Source organism: Conger conger, chromosome 5, assembly GCF_963514075.1.
Source record: "Conger conger chromosome 5, fConCon1.1, whole genome shotgun sequence".
NCBI lineage: Eukaryota > Metazoa > Chordata > Actinopteri > Anguilliformes > Congridae > Conger > Conger conger.
Window position 1 is genome coordinate 41,046,597 of NC_083764.1, and position 21,187 is coordinate 41,067,783.

Genomic DNA, 21,187 nt, shown 5'->3' on the forward strand with positions numbered 1-21,187 from the left:
ATTATAGATATTCACTGAAGTGCCAGCTTCAAAATTGCAGCTGTAGGGGAATCAACAGGTTTAAAGTAAATAAAGGCATAAGACATTATTTTCTAGCACATGGGCCTACTCAGGATGTACTACCTATGCAAACTGCACATGCGCCGGTGTACATTTGAAAGCTTTTCCACATTGCTGTCAATTGTAGTTCAGTATTACCTTAGTTACACCACACATTCTTTTAATCCTCAATAGCCTGACATTAGATTTAGAAAAACACAAACCACATCTACCGTATTTTGAATTATGCCATTAAGTGCTTGTTTATTTTGAAAGGGTAGAATTTATTAAATAAATTCAAATACCAAATAAATATATTTTAATTCTTGAAAATTTTGAAGTACGGTGTAAAGTCAACCTTTATAGAGTTTATATGAACCCACTATGGCCAATGTATCAGGCACGTGGAGCACCAGACCCAGATGCAAGACCAAGATGAAAGAATCCAAATCATAGTCGTGGTCACAGGCAGAGGGTCAAAAACAAACAGGCAAATTAGACAGAATCGGAATCCAGAGGCAGAAGTCAAAAACATAAAGGTCGGAACTCCCAGGTGACCGACCAGAGTGGGGCAGATCAGGTTGGCATTGGCTCCGGAGTCGATCAGAACTCGCACTTGGTGGCGAGCCCCTCCCAGGAGATGTAAGCCATGATAGTGGACCTTGAGGTTGAGGGGGATGGATTCAGTGGCGCCCATCAGGACCCCCTCCTTCACTAACGGGCATTGTCTTTTACCGGGCAATTGGAGATACGGTGGCCTGGTCCACCACATTACAGGCAGAGATGCTCCAGCACCGAGAGTTGGGTTTGCCCCACCTGCATGGCCTCAGGTTCGGGAGTGTTTATGGTATGGGACGCCTGGTACGGGGAACTGGGGAAGGCTGTGTACAATCAATGTCCAAAAAGAAAACAAAGGAAATGATAGTTGGTGAATTATAAGTGGTTAAATGTATAATGGCAATACAAATCTATTTGAAATTCTTTCAAATTTACTTCCCATTGAAAGTTACAGAAGGAATTTCTGTTCTTAGCAACCTTCATTCAAGTTGTACAGTACATTTATTTAACAAATGCATATCTTAAATCATATATATGTATACACTGAAAACATGTTCACTCATGGCTCACAGGGTCAGAAAATTTGGGTTCCAGTAAGAACTGAACTGTGTAGAGTAACAGAATGCACAATATGTACAATTCACGCATTATGAGTCACCCTGAATAAGGGTCCGCTAAGTGAATAATTGTAATATGATATATAACTCTGAAATGGTGCATTGTGACACTGGAGTTGGCCACCACTCCAGGGTGCTGTCTCAGGGCTGTGTGACCACCGTTTGTGCAAACGCACGAAGGCAGACTGCATAAAGCTCCTCAGTGTTCGCCAAGGCCGCAGAAAGTTTCATGATGTCTGGGGGACGCACTGTCCAGGACATTGTGCCGTGTCCTGCCAAACGCACAGGCCCTCCTACGCATGCAGAAGACTCACTGAACACCCTCTTTTCGCATGCAAGTCCTGATGGCAAGAGCTCTGCATCTTTAAAATGCAAGTTATGAGATTTGTTATATATATTTATTAGAATTCATAAAGGTAGCGGGCAGACGACCACGGCAGTGACATCACCTTAAATTTGAATGAGAAATCAGCTGTTATACATTTTACTTTAAAACATTAAATGCTGGCATATTTTGAATATTACCATTACAACTTACAATACAGAACAACTCCTGAAGATAGTACTCCAAGATGGTGTTTTGTATAACTCAGAATAATAATTATAATAATTTGTTATATAGCTGACGCTTTTATCCAAAGTGACTTATAGTTGCTCAAGGACCTAACAGTTGTGGAGTTGTACACCTGGGCTTGTGGGTCCCAGTCCTGTACCTTAGCCACTAAGCTACAGGCTGCCCCACATGTTTTAGTTTCAAAGATAGCCAAAGTCACACTCCTCGTAAATTGGAATACCATGTGAAAATACTAAATTTGAAGGATATATCCCATCTTGGTAATCTAAATAAGCTTCTTTTACATTTGCCGTCATTTACTATCCATTGTTTCTTTTTTCCCACTACTTAAATTTGAATGCACCACAAGAAAGAAAAGCTATTTGTAATGCAGAAGAAGAGTCTGTACTTTGTCTGAAATAAGGGAAAAAGAATTTCAACCGAGTTTAACCAGGGTCTCGGAAACCAGGCGAGGAATGGAACGGCCAGGGATTCACACGTTCTCTCTGCCAGTTGCGTGTTAGGGAGCCACTACCACATTGTGGCCTGCTGTTTTTGTGGAGCAGGCCTCCCGGCCTGTGAGACAGAGCTGTGCGTGAGAAGGTGAGGCCCGACCAGACACCTCCCTGGAGAGCACGTAGAGGTAGCCTGTGGGCTGTTTCTGGCTGATTCTGTGTAAACTGCTCACAAATTTTAATGTTTCCACTCTATCTTACCAATGTTTTTCTTGGCTTACTAAACGGCTGACACCATTTGAACGAACGGGAGAGTACGTGAGGGGTGGAAAATAACATTCTGTTAGCGGATCTGCTAACCCCCCCCCAGACCTCACTAATCTTCGCCTACAAAACCAATCCCCCAACCCTCCCACAACCCCCCTCCTTCCCTCCTCCCCCCAAGTCTCTAATGTCGCCATGTCGTGACTAAGCCGGGAGAGGAAAGTATTGACAAGGCCCGTGCTCGCTTTCCGAACATGTGTTTTTCATCACGGAGCCCCATGTGACACCCCCCCTACAGGCCGAAGAGCCGAGATGGATCGAGCTCCGGGCTGCCGAAGGGTCGACGCGGAGGCCTTCCACAGCTGGGCTGCTTGACCCCTCCCCCCCTGCCCCATGCCAAAATAATAATCATAACTCGAGCCGGGGCCATCTGTCTGCGAGGGGCCGCTCCACCTGCAGGCCGCTGGTCTCTCCGGCGTGGCTTGTCTGTGTTCTGCCTGCGCCTGGCAGTGCCAGGACATGCTTACTCGCTCCCTGACGGGAGCTAGCACCTCCCACAGGGAGGTCCGACCGGGGCCATACCACAGCACTTTCCCAAACCACGTCCCACTCCCAGCACATCCACTCTGTTTTTCCTCATATTGTCGGAGAGCTTTGAGCAACCGAAAAGAACTCTGTTTCAAGTCAAAAGTGACTGATTCACAAGGCCGGCTCTGGGGTAGCATTTAAATATGACCATGTGTTCACATTAAACCAAGCAGCCACTATTTATCACAAATGTTTGTTTAAATGCATACGAGACAAAAAAAAGTAAAAAAGTATGACTTGGTTTCGAACGCATTATCCTGTTGCGAAGGGGAAGGGAGGGTCGAGTACAGTTTGTTGAATGGCACTTGCAGCAGGTTAAAGATTTTCTCCTGAAATGCCTGCTCTCGTAGGCTGCAGTAGTACGCAGGACCACAGGATTGGCTTAGATAGGAAGATGCACTTTTTGTGCACATTTTTTAACCACACAGAACAACAAAAGGAAACACTTACATTGTTGGTCTGTTAGTTCCCTCCCTCTCCACCTCTGTGTTTTCATCCTTTCCCAAATGAATGTACTGCACAATGAAAAATACGCACATGCAGAAGGATGCACATAGACACACACTATATACAGGAAAAAAGACACAGACAAACACATTTGGTAAGGGCGACCAGTCTATACCTGTAAAGAGACTAGAAAACAGCCTTTTGAGTCAATAGCAATTCCATGCACTGATCCAAGGCATTGATTATTTGTAAATAAGGTACATATCTATCACTGGAATGACAAATACTCTTCCATTTTCTATTCATATAACACATACTTCATGCTAAGAGGAGAAAATATTTAATATATTACAGAGCAAATGCTTAAGCAAATGGTGTGTAAACATTGAAACTATTTCTGTACATTTCAACAAGTGTCTTCATTGCACACACCTTCTGCTGACACCATCCAAGATGTGATTATTGATAATATATACACATGCATAAAAAGACTGCATTATCTTGTGATAGCAAGAAGAAACACATCAAGTCAAGTCAATCAGCACAAATTAATATAAGTCAGATGTAATGAAGAACATTATAACACTATAAGACAAAAATTGTATGGATAGCACAAAAACAAATGGAGACTTTCAGCCTCTCTCATGACGTGACAGTGTTTAAAAACCATTGGTGCCCAATCCCATGCAATTAACAGAGTCATCCTTTTATCATTCTTCCTCAGTGATGCCCCACCATCACCAGCACCACCCACAGCACCAGCAACAGCATCACCAGCATCAACACCACCATCAGCGTCAACACCACCAGCAGTGTCAACAGCAGCAGCCAACCCAGGCCCAGCCAATGGCCTCCAGCCCCCCAGTTTCCCAGCAAAGCCTCCAGCAGCAGGCCCCCCAGGTTGGGCTCCTGAGCCTTCCCAACCCCCTGACCAGCCAGCAGCAGCACCAGCAGAAGATGCGACTGCAGCGGATCCAGCTGGAGCGGGAGCGCATTCGCATGAGACAGGAGGAGCTGATGAGACAGGTAGGCTAGCCTCCAAGAAGTGTGTCTATTTCCACTCTGTATCAGAGTGGATTGGACCAATATATTGCTGTCTATTGTCACAAAGTTATCAGAATTAAATAGCCAATAGACAACTGGGACCAGAACATCAAATTCTGTACAATGATAGAAACCTTTTGGTGGATGCACTGATGTCCATAGGCCTGGATTTTTGTGAGTTATAAATCGCAAAAATGAATTAGCCAAACTGTGCTTGTAAGGACAAATGTTGATAAAAATCCAGTACATATTTTGAACTGCTAGTTTAAGACCTGGTATTTCTGAACCAGCAGCAGTGTGGCAGCGGGACCCTTGTTACCGCTGTGGGTTTTCCCCAGGAGGTGGCACTATGCAGACAGATGCCCATTGATTCCGACAATATGGCTGCAGGCCCCAACCCCATTAACACAGCACCTTTGACCCAGGGAACAATGCCCAACCACAACTCTGACCCCTTCCTCAACAGGTAAGCTTATGCACTCTACTTTCTCTCCTTTCTACCTCCTCCTACACTTTGCACCGTGTACCTCAGGGCTGGCCATCCCTCTTCCTGGGGATCAACTGTCCAGTAGGATTTCATCTTGACCCTAATGTGACACATCTAATTCTACTAAGTAGCAGCTGAACCAGTGTCATGTCACAAAATGTTTATTTAAACAGAAATGTTTGCATTGAACTTTTGCAAAACTATTGGCAGATTGACTGACGTAGGTAGTTTCCCATTCTATACGTTTTCCAGGTGTTACAGCTTAGGTCAATGTCATTATTGATTCAGGCTACACCCCCGACGCACCCACCCTACGGGAGTGAAAATACCTCAAAGCCTGTTGCAAAATGTTGCACAGCGTTGAGAGGAAATATCGTTCAACCAGGAAAGCATATCATGCCCCAGATGGCTATTGAGTGAGGTGTGCTTTGCTAGGGTTGGAGTGAAACCTACAGGAGAGTAGATCTCCAGGAACAGGGTTTGGCAACCCTGGTGTACCTTTACAGATGAGTATTCACAATACTGCTGCACTCTCAGTAGCTTTTCAAACCCCTACAATAGTACAGCACTGTATTGGATTGGTAATTTAATGTGCTCAGAATGTTTCAGGTCAGAATCATTGGGGAGGTGTCAGCGTTTGCTTGTTGTTGAGTTGTAGTTTTGGTAAACATTCAACTTTGGATGATGAGTCAGGAGTGAAAAATTCACAATATTATTTTTGTCTGCTTGCATCCTTCCACAACACTCAAATGGCAAAATGTCCTGGTGTTTCCCAAGAATACTTGGTATAACTTTGGATTAAAAAGTCAGGGCCAGGAACTTTTCGGAATCAACGCACTTTCCTACTATTGGCAATAGCCAAGCATGATGAATTGGGCACAGGTTTCAGAAGAACTGCCACATAGGAACAGACTATGCTGTGCTGAAGATTGCCCCCTTGTGGTGCTTTTGTATCATTTATTTTCCAGTCGTTAAAGGTTATACTTTACCTTCTTCTAGGGTTTGAAATTATTTAAGGTTTGGTATATTTTTTTCTGGATGGCCCGGGACAGGATTTATGTGTAATGAAGTTTTAGAAAATCACAGTAGTTTCTATGAAATGTTTTTATAAATGTTTTTATGTAGACATATATAGTCAGGTCCACAATTATTGGCACCCTTGATAAAGAAAATACTGTAAAATTAAAGAATACAGTTTTTGACATAAGCATTATTTTCTGACATGTATAGTGTGCTTTCTCTTACAGAACATGCAGTTTAGGGAGCATGAAACAAGGGAAACAAGTTCCAATATGTACATTGTAAAATAATATTGTATGGTACTCATATTTTGATCACTGACATTGTCTTAATATACTATATATTTATATATATTTATATATAATAAAAAATAATAAAAAAAAACTTATATAGCATTTATATATGCATTTCATCTATTATCCTTATATGATTTTCCCACACTGTTATGTGTTCTGGGACACCTTTTGAGAAACGCAGAAATGGAGCGCTGTGCTGAAGAGCGCCCCCTTGTGTTTGTGAACCTGCAGCGGGCCGTACCATTCCAGAGAGCAGAGCTCGGATAGTGGCCTGGGACTGGGCTGCTACAGCATCCCCACCACCCCTGAGGATATCCTCAACAATGTGGAGGATATGGACACTGGTAGGAGCACAGCCCCCCCAAATACACTGTACCAGTGACCAGATCACAAATGCGCACATACAGCCAGCTATATGTATATAATATACAGTACAGTGCAAAAGTCTTATGCACCCCATTTCTTTTATTTACATTTGGTCTTTAATATTTTTACATTTCTTATTTTGTTTTCTGCATTATTGTGTCAGTAGAAAGGAGCACATCTGAAATTTCCTAACATTTATTTAATTTGCCAGTAGATGGAATCCGCGTATGAGAAATGGGGAGGAAGGGCTTACAAGACTAGGGGCTCATTCCATTCGCGTATTTTTCTCTACTTTTTTTCATTTCCTTGCTCCTGACACAGAAATTGATCAAGGTCGGCCATCTTTAAGGACATTCCAACCCCTTAAATTTTGCTTCTAGGAGTAGAGGTTAGGTTCCTTTGAGCAAGAAAAACAGCTCATCCTTTGTGGAAATTTATTTGGAAAGCCTGAGGGATAAATTATTGACCTGTGGATCCACCTCTTCTAAGGGGCCAGTTTTTGTGCTATGAGTTTTGCTTATTGATATGAGGTCGCCCCCAAGTGATACCTATATTTTTGCTCAAAAAGCCCATTTTCTCATTGGACTCCATTCCTGTTTGGCAGCAAATTAAAAATATTTCTGCTCATATACTGATATTCAATCCGGGCTACATTTTATTTTTTTATTCTCTCACAGACAAAGATAGATATTTTTATTTCCCAAAAAATGCTCTGACATAAATTCGTTGGGCCCGGCCCAAGCATTTTTAATTGCTTCATCCACTGAGACACGTAACTTCATTGTGCATGTGACTAAGCATTAGACAATTAGCATGCCCCATTGAGTGAAACTGCTGCCCTGTGTGGTGGAGTTTTTGCCCATTGGTTTCTATTGGTGTTGCGGTCTCTATATACAATATACTCTTAAGACTCTTAAGAGCAAGGGGCATTTGCCTAATTCACGTTTCACAGCTTCCCTGTCTTTATTTCTTTTTCTTCACACTTGACACTTTCTTAGCCTTTCCTGTGCCTCCTGATTTAAAAAAATTTAAATAAAAAAAGAACTAAAATGTAAAAAGAGAAATTTGATTGGAACAAGCCCTAGATTTTACATTGACAAGTGGGCCAAATAGATTCTTTAATATAAGTTCTCAGCCAAGAGTTTTATTTTTAATGCATATTTATAATGACCTCCCAAGTATTCATTAACCTCCCAGTGTAATCAGAAAAACTATGCTTGAAGTGAAATGTTTGCATTTGCTGACAGCTCTCCAGCAGGAGTCGGTACAAATTTGACAACATGCTACAGTCCTGTAATTTATATTCAGTTTGTGCAGAACAAGACTCATTTAAACCAAATTATATGCAAAGCATTAATTTGGCAGCATATTTTTTATTTTGCTAAATTCAACAAATATAACATAACATTTATTCCCACAGTGTGAATCAAAGTGATTTGTGGGTGACAAATCATTGAGTGACAGTGAATGTACGGTAGTTAACCATAACTTTGTTAAATTGGTTGATTACTTTTGGACAAATATTAATACTTATGTTTAGGCCCATATATACAGTGGCACCCCTAACAATTACTGTAAATAAAATCAAACAAATTGAAATTGACAATACAATTTTACTTAATTTAGTTAATCTCAGTCTAAAGGAACTACTGTATACAGTCCCGGCCAAAAGTTTTGTCGCATGAGTGGACAAAAGTGACAATTGCTAATTACCCAACTCTTAATTAGCTAATAAAGTTAGGAAACAACACAAATTAATCATTAATCATGTGTTTGGCCGGGACTGTATTGTGTCATTCCATCACTTCCTGTTTCACGAGAATGTAAAATGAGGTGACAAGCATGCAAAATTCCTTTGTGAACCATCAGAATGGGGAAAATTCGAAGAACTGTCCATTCAGAAGCCATGGATGGTATTTCATCATCACAAGACGGGTAATGGGCATAAAACAATACATAAACGGATAAACATACCACTTGACTGGAAGAGAGAGCTATGGTTAGATGAGACCAAATTGAATATTTTGGCCATACACACCATCAACATGTTTGGCAGCAAAATGGTATGCATACAAGGAGAAGCACCTGATACCTACTGTCAAATATACCAGGGGTGCCAATAATTGTGGAACCTGTTTTTAGGGGGAAATACAGGATTTATTTGAAAAACGACACCATTTGATTCCATTGAATTGGCACTGATTTACACGTAGCCTTTTAACCAGGGGTGCCCAAATGTTTGCACTACTGTATACACTTTAATGCAGGATCTATCAGTTAATCACACTGTATGCTATGTATGACATTGTACAGACAAGCAATCCTGAAAGAGTGATGCAAAATATAGTCCCCTCCGAATGTATTGGAACAGCTAGGCCAATTCCTTTGTTTTTGCAACAACAGAGTGGAGCCCACTCCAGAAGCAGCCATGCAAGCCCAAGCTATGACACTTCCTCCACCGTGCTTCACAGATGAGCTCATATGTTTTGGATCATGAGCAGATCCCTTTCTCCACACTTTGGCTTTTCCATCACTTTGGTAGAGGTTACTCATGGTCTCATCAGTCCATAAAACTTTGTTCCAGAACTTTTGTGGCTCACTTTTGTACTTCTTTGCAAATTGTAATCTTGCCTTTTGATTCTTATTACTGATGAGCATTTTGCATCTTGTGGTATAGCCTTTATATTGCTGCACGTTTGCTTAAGATATTGTCACCCCTACCCTGTGCAGATTGTTTGTGATGTCACTGGCTGATGTTTTGGGGTTTTTCTTCACAACTCCCACAATGTTTCTGTCATCAACTGCTGTTGTTTTCCTTGGTCGACCTGTTCGATGTCTGTTGCTCAGTACACCAGCGGTTTCTTTCTTTTTCAGGACATTCAAAGCTGTTGTACAAGCTATCCCTAATGCTTGTGCATTGGCTCTGATCGATTTTCCCTGTTTCCTAAGCTACAGAATGGCTTGCTTTTCTCCCACAGCTCACTGGTCTTCATGTTGGTTTATCTTTTCTATCACAAATGCTGTCTTCACAGGCAAAACCAAAGGCTAAAACCAAGAGACATTCAGAACTATTTATTGTCAAACCAATCAATCTAACAGGACACATCTGGGAAACAAGACTCATCTGTCAGTTCCAATATTTTGTTCACCTAAAAATTGGGTGGTCTGATACAGAAGGATATATGTTCCAAGTTGTTCTAGATAAAAATACCAGGAAATCAAATCTGAAATGTGGATCTGTCATCTCATGTACATCTTTTGACCTCAAACTCAAAGGTCTTCAGTGTATAGCAAAAACAAAGGAATTGACCTTGCTGTTCCAATACTTTTGGAGGGGGGTATATTTGACCCAGGTCTAAAGTAAAGTAAAATATTGCGTTCAGTGCCTGACAACTCCTCGTTTCTGCAGGAGAGGGACTTGCCCAAGGCAGCCTGGGAGTTCCTCATCAGAGCCGATTCCCTGACTTCCTGGACTCCCTGCCTGGCACCAACGTGGACCTGGGCACTCTGGAGGGAGCAGACCTCATCCCCATCCTCAACGACGTGGAGTCGGTGCTCAACAAGGCCGAGCCCTACCTCACTTGGCTGTAGAACCAGCAAGAGCCCAGTGTGAGGCACCAGAGACCAACATACAACAAGACTAAAGACTGCAATGCATGGTTTCTTTTATGTTTGGACAATTTTTTTTAACTTTTATAATCTATGTCTCAGTCATCCTCATGATCACGTTATCCCGCTGAATCCAAAACTGAAACACACTAACCAAAGACTATCACAGTGAATCACAATCTTTGTAGCACTAAACTTTATTTGACATGTAGCATAGACTAGATTTTTTATTTTTTTTCCATTATAAACTAATAGCTGGTAAATTTGTCAGCATCTGAACAGGATATAACGGCCCAAGCTAGTGATGCTAATCCCCGTGCTGTGGCTATTCGTGCCAGCAGGTTGGATTATTTTGTCCTTTTTTAAATGTCTACTGAATCAGGGCTCCAATAATTAGTATCCAACAATGCTGTTACTCTAATAAATGTACAACAAATACAAGAAAGCAAGGCACAGTCTAAGTTTGCATCCACAACCTGCATACATTTAGCTGTGACCATTATAAAAATCAACACAGCAATTATGAACCAAAGTATTTTTTCTCTTTTCTATTTATACCAAATAAATATTTCCTATTGTGTTTTTTTTTTTTTTATCAATACTGTTAACTTACATTGAATTGAGTGTTTGAATTGAATTGAATTGAAACTTTTTTTTGTCATTAGAATGCTAAAGGGTGCACCTCAGGTGTGTTAAGTAGCAAACGTCAATACAATAGTATTTTCTTTTCAAATAACACTACATTTTTAAAAAATGTCTCAATTACTTCTGCTGCATTTCTTTTTAGAAATTCTTTGATGGCTTTGTAGAATTAATATTCAGTGCGGTGAAAAAATGTGGGCACCCCTGGTTTAAGTATCTGTTACAATGAATCTGTATTTGATTGAAAGCAAACCTAAACTTTAAATGGTAGAGTTAAATGAGACCTTTGTGCAAATTTTAAAGCAAGATTTTTATTTTCATTTTTTAAGGTTGATAAATTATTAAAAAAGGAAAAGGGCCCTGTGCAAAACTCTGGAAATCCTTTTGGATTATTCTTTGTTACTTTTTAAAAAGATGATTACACAGGCCCAGACCCAGGTGATTTAATTGTTAGGTGCGTCACTGAGTCTGGGGAGTATAATTCCAGGGCTGAACTTTTTATTGTGAAGTAACTCCATGGTGTTAACAACCATGGGTTCCTCTAAACAGTTGTCCAATGATTTCCGAATGAAGGTTAATTTCCACCAAGAAGGAGAAGGCTACAAAAGCTCTCAATGTTTCAAACTACCAATAAAGATTTCAAATAGAACAGTCCAAGAAATGCTCAGAAGAACCCACACAAAACCCCACATGGCAGAGTTGCCTGAAAGAACGACCTCAACACAAAATTAAACATCTGAGAAAACAAATGTTTAAGCAAAAGAAAACATTGAGAAGCCTGAAGCCTTTTGGAACAATGTGCTTTGGACTGACGAAACACACCAAGGTCAGTTTGGAGAAAAAAGGGTGAAGCCTTTGTAGAAAACACCTTGCCAACTGTGAAGTATGGAGGTGGATCCATTATGGATTGGGGTTGTGTGGCAGCTGGGGGCATAATAAATATTGTGAGTGGAAGGAAGAATGGATTCCAACAAATATTAAGAGATTCTAGAGGCTAATGTTCAAAGGTCAGTCCAGACATTGAACTTGAAGAGAGGTTGGGTATTCCAGCAAGACAGTGATCGAAAGCATACCTCGAAATCAATCATGAAGTACCTCCAGGAAACATGGATTAAGGTTTTGCAAGGAGGGCAAAGAATGTTTCTGAGCTAGAGGTGTTCTGCCAGGAAGAATGGGGGAAAAATTCCCAAAGCGAGAATTGAAAGCTGGCTACAGGAAGTGTTTACAAGCGGTTGGTAGCTGCCCGAGGAGTAGTTACAAACTACTGACAGGGTACTTCGTAACGTCATGTTTAACGTTTGACCATTTAGAGGTCGGGTTCACTTCTATTCACGTAGATATTAACTGTAAAAGGCTTTTGACCAGGGGTTCCCAAATTTTTGCACACCACTGTGGTTTGCTTTTTGTATTTATAACAGCTACATTTCCTTTTTAATAGAGAGATTTTAATAAATTAGTTCACAGCACTACAATTCAACTATGCATTAAGAGATTTCAGGTTATGAACGTATGTTGAGAACTGTATCAAAATGAATAATCCTCTGTAAATAACTTTTATTCAAATACTATGCATGGCTTTATTTTTATACATCAGGTCTCCACATTTTGTGTTGGCGAGGAGACGGACTTAAACCCAAAAGAGTGAACCTCATTGGCATCTGTTCTGCAGGGATTCTTTTTTCTATGAGAAAAATGTGCCTAAATATAATGAACATTATCAGTTGGGAAACTCTGGGTTGGAGAGACATGGTTTCATTATGCCTGCATTAATGCAATCTAGTTACCTTTGTCTAAACTCTGTATTGCATGTTTAACTTGGTACCGAGCAAGTGCTTTATACTGGGTTTCCATGTACATTGTCAGGACTGAGAAGGCAACAGTGCGTGAATTTGAAATTTAGATGAATGTAACAAAGGAAACTGATATTGGAATTGGGCACAGCTGATGACGTCCTGGAGTAAAGTCACACAGAACAAGAAATGTTTAATATACCACCAAGAAGAAAGCAGGCACTTCCTTTCCCAGCCATGAACCCTGACCCTTGTGTTACTGTAACACCATCACACTCAGAGGGCATGTGTGTTCATATTTTTACTGCCAGAATCAGTGGGCTGTATTCAATTAACATTTGTTCTTAGCCTTGACAAAATTATTATTTTTATTTTGTTCTGATCTCATCCACCATTTGGACAAACTGAACCAAATAAGACTGACTAGCATTGACCCATGTATTACCAATGAAGTGGTGTTGTGTACAACAGTAATTAAAATGGTGTGTGGGGGGGGGGGGGGGGGGGGAATTCATGGGATCCAGTTAATTTGTCATTGTTAATTACGGTCTGAAAATTGTTTTAAAATAAGGCATTCGGCAAGTGTGGAGCCCTCAGAATTGGAGAAAGCTATAGTAACAAACTTTAATAAAGCCATAAACAAATCTGAGCCATGGTTCTGGAATTTTGGTGTCATTTGGTAGCATGATGTGTTTTATGAACTTGTCAGACAAAACATTCCACACACTAATAGCCCTGTAGACATTACTACAATACATGCCATACAATTTCGGTTTATGGAACACATTTTCTTCCAAGAAAGATTTGGTATTACAGCAGAGCCGGAGAGAATTCCACAAACTAAACATTGTTCACACATTGCATAGCCATCAGATTACAATGCACAGGCCAAAATACCCATATAATTATATTAATAAACCTAGGCAATGTTTCAATCCATGTAAAATCTCTGCAGCATATTTTATTTTGATTAACCCCATTTTCCCCCCCCAAAACTATTACATCAGCATATACCCAGTTAACATTCTAATTAAGCATTTGTGAACTTGCACCGGAAATGTTTATTATTATAACTGGGCAATGGTGCGTTTCTACATATTGATTCATACTGCCTCAAACTGAAATTGTTCAGTGTTCTGATTTGAAATAATCCAAAAAGCAGGTATTTTCAAATGTTAAATCAGTCGAAGAGCCAAGAGACTAGGCCATAACATCACGTCAGGCAATTCCACAGTAATGTCAACCTGAGAACCCCTACAATTAAACTTGTTCCCAAACAGACAACTGTGACCATTTTGAGTTGGAATACAGGCTAACAGGAATGCTGAAATTGATGTGCCATTACCATTGAGGATGCCATTTGGCAGCAGTCTTTAAAACATTCAGAACCATTTCAGATGACAAATACTTTATGAAAATTTGATTGGGTAGTAGATTGTTCAACAAGGAGCATCACTGGCATCTCCTCAAATCAAGAAATTCAGCCAAGCCTCCTGGATTATGTAGGGATATCAAACTTTCTGTACTGGAGCTTAGAAGTGTATAGTTGCCCAAAACACTGGTCTTTGATGTATCCATAAACATTCTACTTTAATATTTGAGGTAGAAAGTGGGTTCTATGAGACTATGCATTAACCTTAATCATGCAAGACAAACATTTGTCCAAGTATCACATCCATAAAGCTAGAAATGCCCCCAAAATATAAATATAGCAAGCCAATTTCAGAAATGAGTAGATTAAGGAGGCCTAGACTAACCATTTTAATAACTTAAAAATGCAGGTAAACTTCACTCAGTTCCATTGCATTTATACCAGTGGTTGTCTGTCCTGGGGCCCCCTGCATATGCAGATTTGTTCCAAACATAAGGCAATCCACGAATTAAACCGTAATATTCTTAATTACATGCTTCTTGTCTCAATCACCAAACACTATTACCAAATTTTATTCAAGGGTAAGTTCAAGAGCAAGGACATTCAGTAGCACAACTAGTAGCCAGCCTAGTAACAGTAATTGTATATTCTGAAGACATACCAGGTGAATAATTAACCAGGTATACACTTAATGACAATTTGAATCCATGCATTTATTTTGCACCCATTACACCATGTTCAATACAGAATGAGTTTCTGCCAAAGCCAAACCGACAGTTACATTCTACAAGGCTTTCAGAGAGACTACACAGCAAGCAGTGTAAACGAAGTAGAAGACACCAAATGACACTAGTTCAAGTAGCACGAAAAATACAACAAATTCACACCAAGTATGGGCAAATCACTCTTCAGGACAACTAATCAGGGTTAAATCTTCGTGAATCACAGGGGGCGATACAGAACTTGCCAGGAAGGTTTAGTTTGAAAAAGGGGCAAGTGCAGCTACTGCAAGCATTTAAATGGGGCAAGAACCAAACAACGACTTAAGTGTCCAAATGCATTTCTATTCTCTAGAGCCAAATGAAACGTTCGTCTCACCAAAGGATATGCAAAGTGAATTGAGGTTCGTGGTAGAGCGTAGGCAAGCCCTTCAGACCGGCGTTGCACTCCGAATATAATTTCCGCGTTGATTTCGTGCAATATAGAAGCGCCCGGAGGTAAATTCCCGGTACCTTTTAAAATCCTAGCTTGTGGGCGGGTGGCAGATCATGTGGGGAGACTGACCCAATCCTCTGTCGTCAAATCAATTGATGGTGATAATTCAATAAAGCCTTCAATGACATCAAGGGGAGGGTGGGGCGACATAAAAGCGTGTTCAACTGCCTAATTATGAGCCTATTAGTTAACCTCAGTCTTTTATTTGTTACCTCTTCTTATATAACTGTTGCAAAATGGTACAATAAGCACAATATTAACATGGTAAATTGTATTATTCTTGCCATTGCAAAGCTATTCATGGCATAACATGGTTTAAGGTAAATAAAAATAAAATTGTGCTGAAATTCGGGATATCAATCACAACGGAATCTGATTTCAACAAAATGTTTCGCCATTTAATGACACGTGCGTGAAAACGTTGTAGCCTGACAAACAGTATTATTGGTTAGTCAATTAACACCGATCAATTGCCCAAAGTCATATTTACTTCTGATAAGAACGTAGTTTTTATTTGTGGCACACGGCACACTGCCCCTACATAGTGCGAATGCAAACATGTTTACGGTTTTAATGGCTTGGCAAAAGCACTATGAAGCACTTCTCTGGATTTTAATTGCACTGGGGACACTCACTCATTGCCGTGTGGTGCCAGGAACAAGGAAGGTGGCTGCAACTATTGGTTTGAAGTCAAATCTTCAAAAAAGAGGAAATTATAGGGGCGGTGACTCCGAGAGGCCCATAAACTATGGAATGCTCCTAATCGGGAATGCACCTTTGAATACGAATAGAGATGGTCAAACGCGCGAAAGCTTCGAGAGGAAGGAAATGAAGCATAACGCAAAATATGACAATGATATTGACTATCAGTCTGATTCAGGTAAATGCTCCTAATGCATCTCAAATTTAGTCCTTTTTCTAGTCCTCAAAGGTTGTAATCCTTGAGTACCAAGTTCAACTGCTGCTAGAAAGGGCACTGATTTGGGAAGGTGGAGGTATACCTAAAACAGAGGTGAGTGGGATGGACTAAATCTGTTTCATGCCATCTTCTGTCTGCATAAGCATTAGGGCTAGAAATCTGCCATTTTGGCTCCATGTCTTGAGCACATGCAGCTGAAGGCTGCTCATGAAGTTTACTGTGGACTAGGCTACAAATGAACTAGTGTTGTACACAGCCAATTGCTCATTTAGCCAGGGTAATTGGTGGAACCAAGATGAGCATACATTCTGGTCCTTCTGGACCTGGTTGGAAGGTTGGGCAGTTGCTTGTACATTTTTAGCATTGGTTTTGTCAGTGAATTGCCCTTGCCAAATTAAATTTGCTTGCTCTTCATCCTAGCCTGGGATGGACACATCCAAGTGAAGCACCATGCCCTTTCTGGATTCAGTGATCAAGCAAGCACACAGTCCATCCAAAACCTGTTGCATCACAACCCATTGGTTGAGTGTGGGACTGACTCAATGAAGCTCATAATGCGAGGTGGACTCCCTCATCATCCCTTGTATTTTATGGTTGACAGGGGAGGTAAGTGTGTGGCTGACAAAGGGGTAAAGTGGTAATCCATTTTCTGAGCCTTCAATTGTTGACTTGTTACAATTCCAGTTGGCTTGGTCTTCTAAATTGCAACCTTATGTAAACCCAAGGCATTAAAAATGAGTGCCCTGGGTAAATGGTTGGAATTTATATAACTACCCCCCCCTCCCCACCCACGAGCATATTACCACAATGTGAAGTGTAATTTTGTCTTGGCAGAGAATGCCATCCCTCTACCCCTGATGCAGGTTCCACTTCAGTGTGGTCACACTCGGGCAACATCGCAATATGTGATCTTCACAGCACCCTACCTTGGTTGCTATGGCATACAAGATGTAAGGACTGTCATGCTAGTTTAGGTACCCCTACTTTTGCCCATTAATCTTTGCCTTCCAAGATGCTCACCAATTTCTCTTAGGGGGGCAGTTATGTGCTGCCGTTGCTTTGGTCAGGGGCTCATGTGAGAATGGTCTGCCCCGTTACACCTGCCCTGCTTCCTTCTCCCTCTGTGTCCTGCTACCGTTTTGGCATGGTTGTGAACCTTCCACAAAGACTTGGGTCCAAGGGTGTCAAAGTGAAGGGTAAGTGCAGTTTGTAATTTCCAGTAAATTACTTGTTCCTTGGTAACCCTGTAACAAGACTAGTGTGTGCACTAATAGTGATGGAAATGACTTGAACAGATTCTAAAACCTACAATCTGTAATACTGTAGGGAGAATTAAATTTGCATTTACTGAATTCATGAACTTTCACCATTCACTGGTTGTCAATACTTCTGTAACCAGCTATAAAAGAGGGTCTCGGAACATGCTTTACAAATTTCTTTCTTTTTTTTTTTCTTTTTTTTAACGTGTCATTTAGCAGATTCTTTAATCCAAAGCGATTTACAAGTGCATAGGTTCTTCATGTTAAAAGCATTGCATCCATAAATCGCAAAACAGGCATGAACAGCGGTGCGTTTAAACTGGATTAAACTTAATTACTAATGTACATATCTGATCTCTTGAATTGATTTGGAAAAATAAATTTGGCTGCATTATAAATTAAGTTGAGGTAAATGAAGTGCAAAATCATTTAGACTGGAACTACGTGTGTGTGATGTATACAGTTGAGGTCTTTGGTCTTTCTGCAGTAATAGAAAGATGTTGATTTAATTAATCTGCTGTGATTGGTGTCAATGCCTTGCTGTATGTAATGTAGTGTCTGGAACTTGGTTTCTGTTTTAGTCATGAATGAGTGGCAGTCCATTTCCATGGTGGGATATTGCGACTATAATGTCATGACCCATCCCGGAGGACAAGTAATCACTGCTCCTTACACCCCCTGTGGGAATAGCAAGGTATGTTTACATTTTTCTTTTGGAATTTTGGGTGTTTACCCAGGTTGATGGGCTTTGGAGTTCATTGTATAAAGATTCAGTTAATTCTATGTAGAAGCATTTTATGGATGCATATTCTACTGCAGCTTTGCCCTGTCCTGGTCCTAGTCTGTTGGATATATTTGGTAGGTTTTCTTTAAGATCAGCAACTGATTCAGACCCAAAAAATGCAACAATGAAAGTCAGCAGACCCTACAGCTCCATGACCTGTTTGTGGACTACTTTGGACATTTGCGTTTGATGGAAATGGTATTAGTCAATTGACTGCTTGAGGAGGAGGAGGAGGAGGAGGAGGAGGAGGAGGAGGAGGATTTTTTGGTTGGGATTAGCCTATGGTGCATATACTGTGGAAATTTGAAGGAAATTGTCAATTGTCATACCGCTTACTGTATCAACATTGCCCCAGGAGTCCTTGGGAGTGAACACCTGAGATTATTCTTTGTATATACAATCTCAATGTTCTGGTTTGGTGTCACTTGGAAACTATAGGCGAGTTGCTTAATATTTGCATCAGGTGGTCAACCTACATGCGGTGTAGCATACAACATCTACAGGTAATTGTGTTGCAGGAATAGGCTGCAAAAAACTTTGAATGCACATTAGTAAAGTGACTGCTTGTTGAGACTAAAGCTGGTTTGAGAATATGCAAACTGGGCTTTATTTGCTTATGATTCTGAAATGTTTACAGGGTGGAAATCATATCCTCCGCATCCTTTCAAGCGAGGGAGAACTGGAACTGTCTTGTCCGTTTCTGGGCCCTTCAACTGCAGCTCCAAGTCATTCAGTAGAACTGCCTCACTATCCCGCCCAGACTCCTGCCCCTGTAACATGGCCAAAATATCCAGCCCCTGTAACTCACCCTCCCTATCAGGCCCAGACGCCTACCCCTGTAACGTGGCCAAAATATCCGTCCCAGACTCCTGCCCCTGTAACTCATCCACACTATCCAGCCCCTGTAACTCATCCACACTATCCAGCCCAGACACCTACCCCAGTGACATGGCCAAAATATCCAGCCCAGATTCCTGCCTGTGTAACGCATTCACACTATCCAGCCCCAGTAACTCATCCTCACTATCCAGCCCAGACTCCTGCCCCAGTAACATGGCCAAAATATCCAGCCCAGACTCCTGCCTGTGTAACGCATCCACACTATCCAGCCCCAGTAACTCATCCTCACTATCCAGCCCAGACTCCTGCCCCTGTAACGCATCCTCACTCTCCAGCCCAGACTCCTGCCCCAGTAACATGGCCAAAATATCCAGCCCAGATTCCTGCCCGTGTAACGCATTCACACTATCCCGCCCAGACTCCTGCCCCAGTAACTCATCCACACTATCCAGCCCCAGTAACTCATCCTCACTATCCAGCCCAGACTCCTGCCCCTGTAACATGGCCAAAATATCCAGCCCAGACTCCTGCCTGTGTAACGCATCCACACTATCCAGCCCAGACGCCTACCCCAGTAACATGGCCAAAATATCCAGCCCAGACTCCTGCCCCTGTAACTCATCCACACTATCCAGCCCCAGTAACTCATCCTCACTATCCAGCCCAGACTCCTGCCCCTGTAACTCATCCACACTATCCAGCCCCAGTAACTCATCCTCACTATCCAGCCCAGACGCCTACCCCAGTAACATGGCCAAAATATCCAGCCCAGACTCCTGCCTGTGTAACGCATCCACACTATCCCGCCCAGACTCCTGCCCCAGTAACTCATCCACACTATCCAGCCCCAGTAACTCATCCTCACTATCCAGCCCAGACTCCTGCCCCTGTAACATGGCCAAAATATCCAGCCCAGACTCCTGCCCCTGTAACTCATCCACACTATCCAGCCCCAGTAACTCATCCTCACTATCCAGCCCAGACTCCTGCCCCTGTAACTCATCCACACTATCCAGCCCCAGTAACTCATCCTCACTATCCAGCCCAGACTCCTGCCCCTGTAACTCATCCTCACTATCCAGCCCAGACTCCTGCCCCAGTAACATGGCCAAAATATCCAGCCCAGACTCCAGCCCCTGTAACTCATCCACACTATCCAGCCCCAGTAACTCATCCTCACTATCCAGCCCAGACTCCTGCCCCTGTAACATGGCCAAAATATCCGGCCCCAGTAACTCATCCTCACTATCCAGCCCCAGTAACTCATCCTCACTATCCAGCCCAGACTCCTGCCCCAGTAACATGGCCAAAATATCCAGCCCAGACTCCAGCCCCTGTAACTCATCCACACTATCCAGCCCCAGTAACTCATCCTCACTATCCAGCCCAGACTCCTGCCCCAGTAACATGGCCAAAATATCCGGCCCAGACTCCTGCCCCTATAACTCATCCACACTATCCAGCCCCAGTAACTCATCCTCACTATCCAGCCCAGACTCCAGCCCCTGTAACTCATCCACACTATCCAGCCCCAGTAACTCATCCTCACTATCCAGCCCAGACTCCTGCCCCTGTAACATGGCCAAAATATCCGGCCCAGACTCCTGCCCCAGTAACATGGCCAAAATATCCGGCCCAGACTCCTGCCCCTATAACTCATCCACACTATCCAGCCCCAGTAACTCATCCTCACTATCCAGCCCAGACTCCAGCCCCTGTAACTCATCCACACTATCCAGCCCCAGTAACTCATCCTCACTATCCAGCCCAGACTCCTGCCCCTGTAACATGGCCAAAATATCCGGCCCAGACTCCAGCCCCTGTAACTCATCCACACTATCCTGCCCCTGTAACTCATCCTCACTATCCAGCCCAGACTCCTGCCCCTGTAACATGGCCAAAATATCCGGCCCAGACTCCTGCTCCAGTAACATGGCCAAAATATCCGGCCCAGACTCCTACCCCTGTAACATGGCAAAAATATCCAGCCCAGACTCCTGCCCCTGTCACTCATCCACACTAT

At 42.1% G+C, this 21,187-nt stretch overlaps 1 protein-coding gene and 1 long non-coding RNA gene across 4 annotated transcripts in view; one reads left to right on the forward strand and one right to left on the reverse strand.

The window, feature by feature from the left end:
• LOC133127926 (WW domain-containing transcription regulator protein 1-like) overlaps nucleotides 1-13,248 on the forward strand; it is a 45,676-nt gene extending 32,428 nt beyond the window's left edge. Inside the window, exons 3-6 of one of the 3 annotated variants that reach the window (XM_061241055.1) lie at nucleotides 4,246-4,547; nucleotides 4,856-5,031; nucleotides 6,600-6,712; nucleotides 10,144-13,248. In XM_061241055.1, the coding sequence (XP_061097039.1) occupies nucleotides 4,246-4,547; nucleotides 4,856-5,031; nucleotides 6,600-6,712; nucleotides 10,144-10,325 (773 nt within the window). In that variant the 3' untranslated portion in view covers nucleotides 10,326-13,248. The remainder of the gene's footprint in view (nucleotides 1-4,245; nucleotides 4,548-4,855; nucleotides 5,032-6,599; nucleotides 6,713-10,143) is intronic. The other 2 variants (XM_061241056.1, XM_061241057.1) reach the window with 2 other exon arrangements.
• Nucleotides 386-15,347, reverse strand: LOC133127927 (uncharacterized). The gene is made up of 3 exons (XR_009708689.1): nucleotides 15,246-15,347; nucleotides 3,525-3,589; nucleotides 386-920 (listed from the first exon to the last, which is right to left on the reverse strand). It is a non-coding gene; the product is annotated as an uncharacterized LOC133127927 (long non-coding RNA).
• Between the last annotated feature and the right edge of the window lie 5,840 nt (nucleotides 15,348-21,187).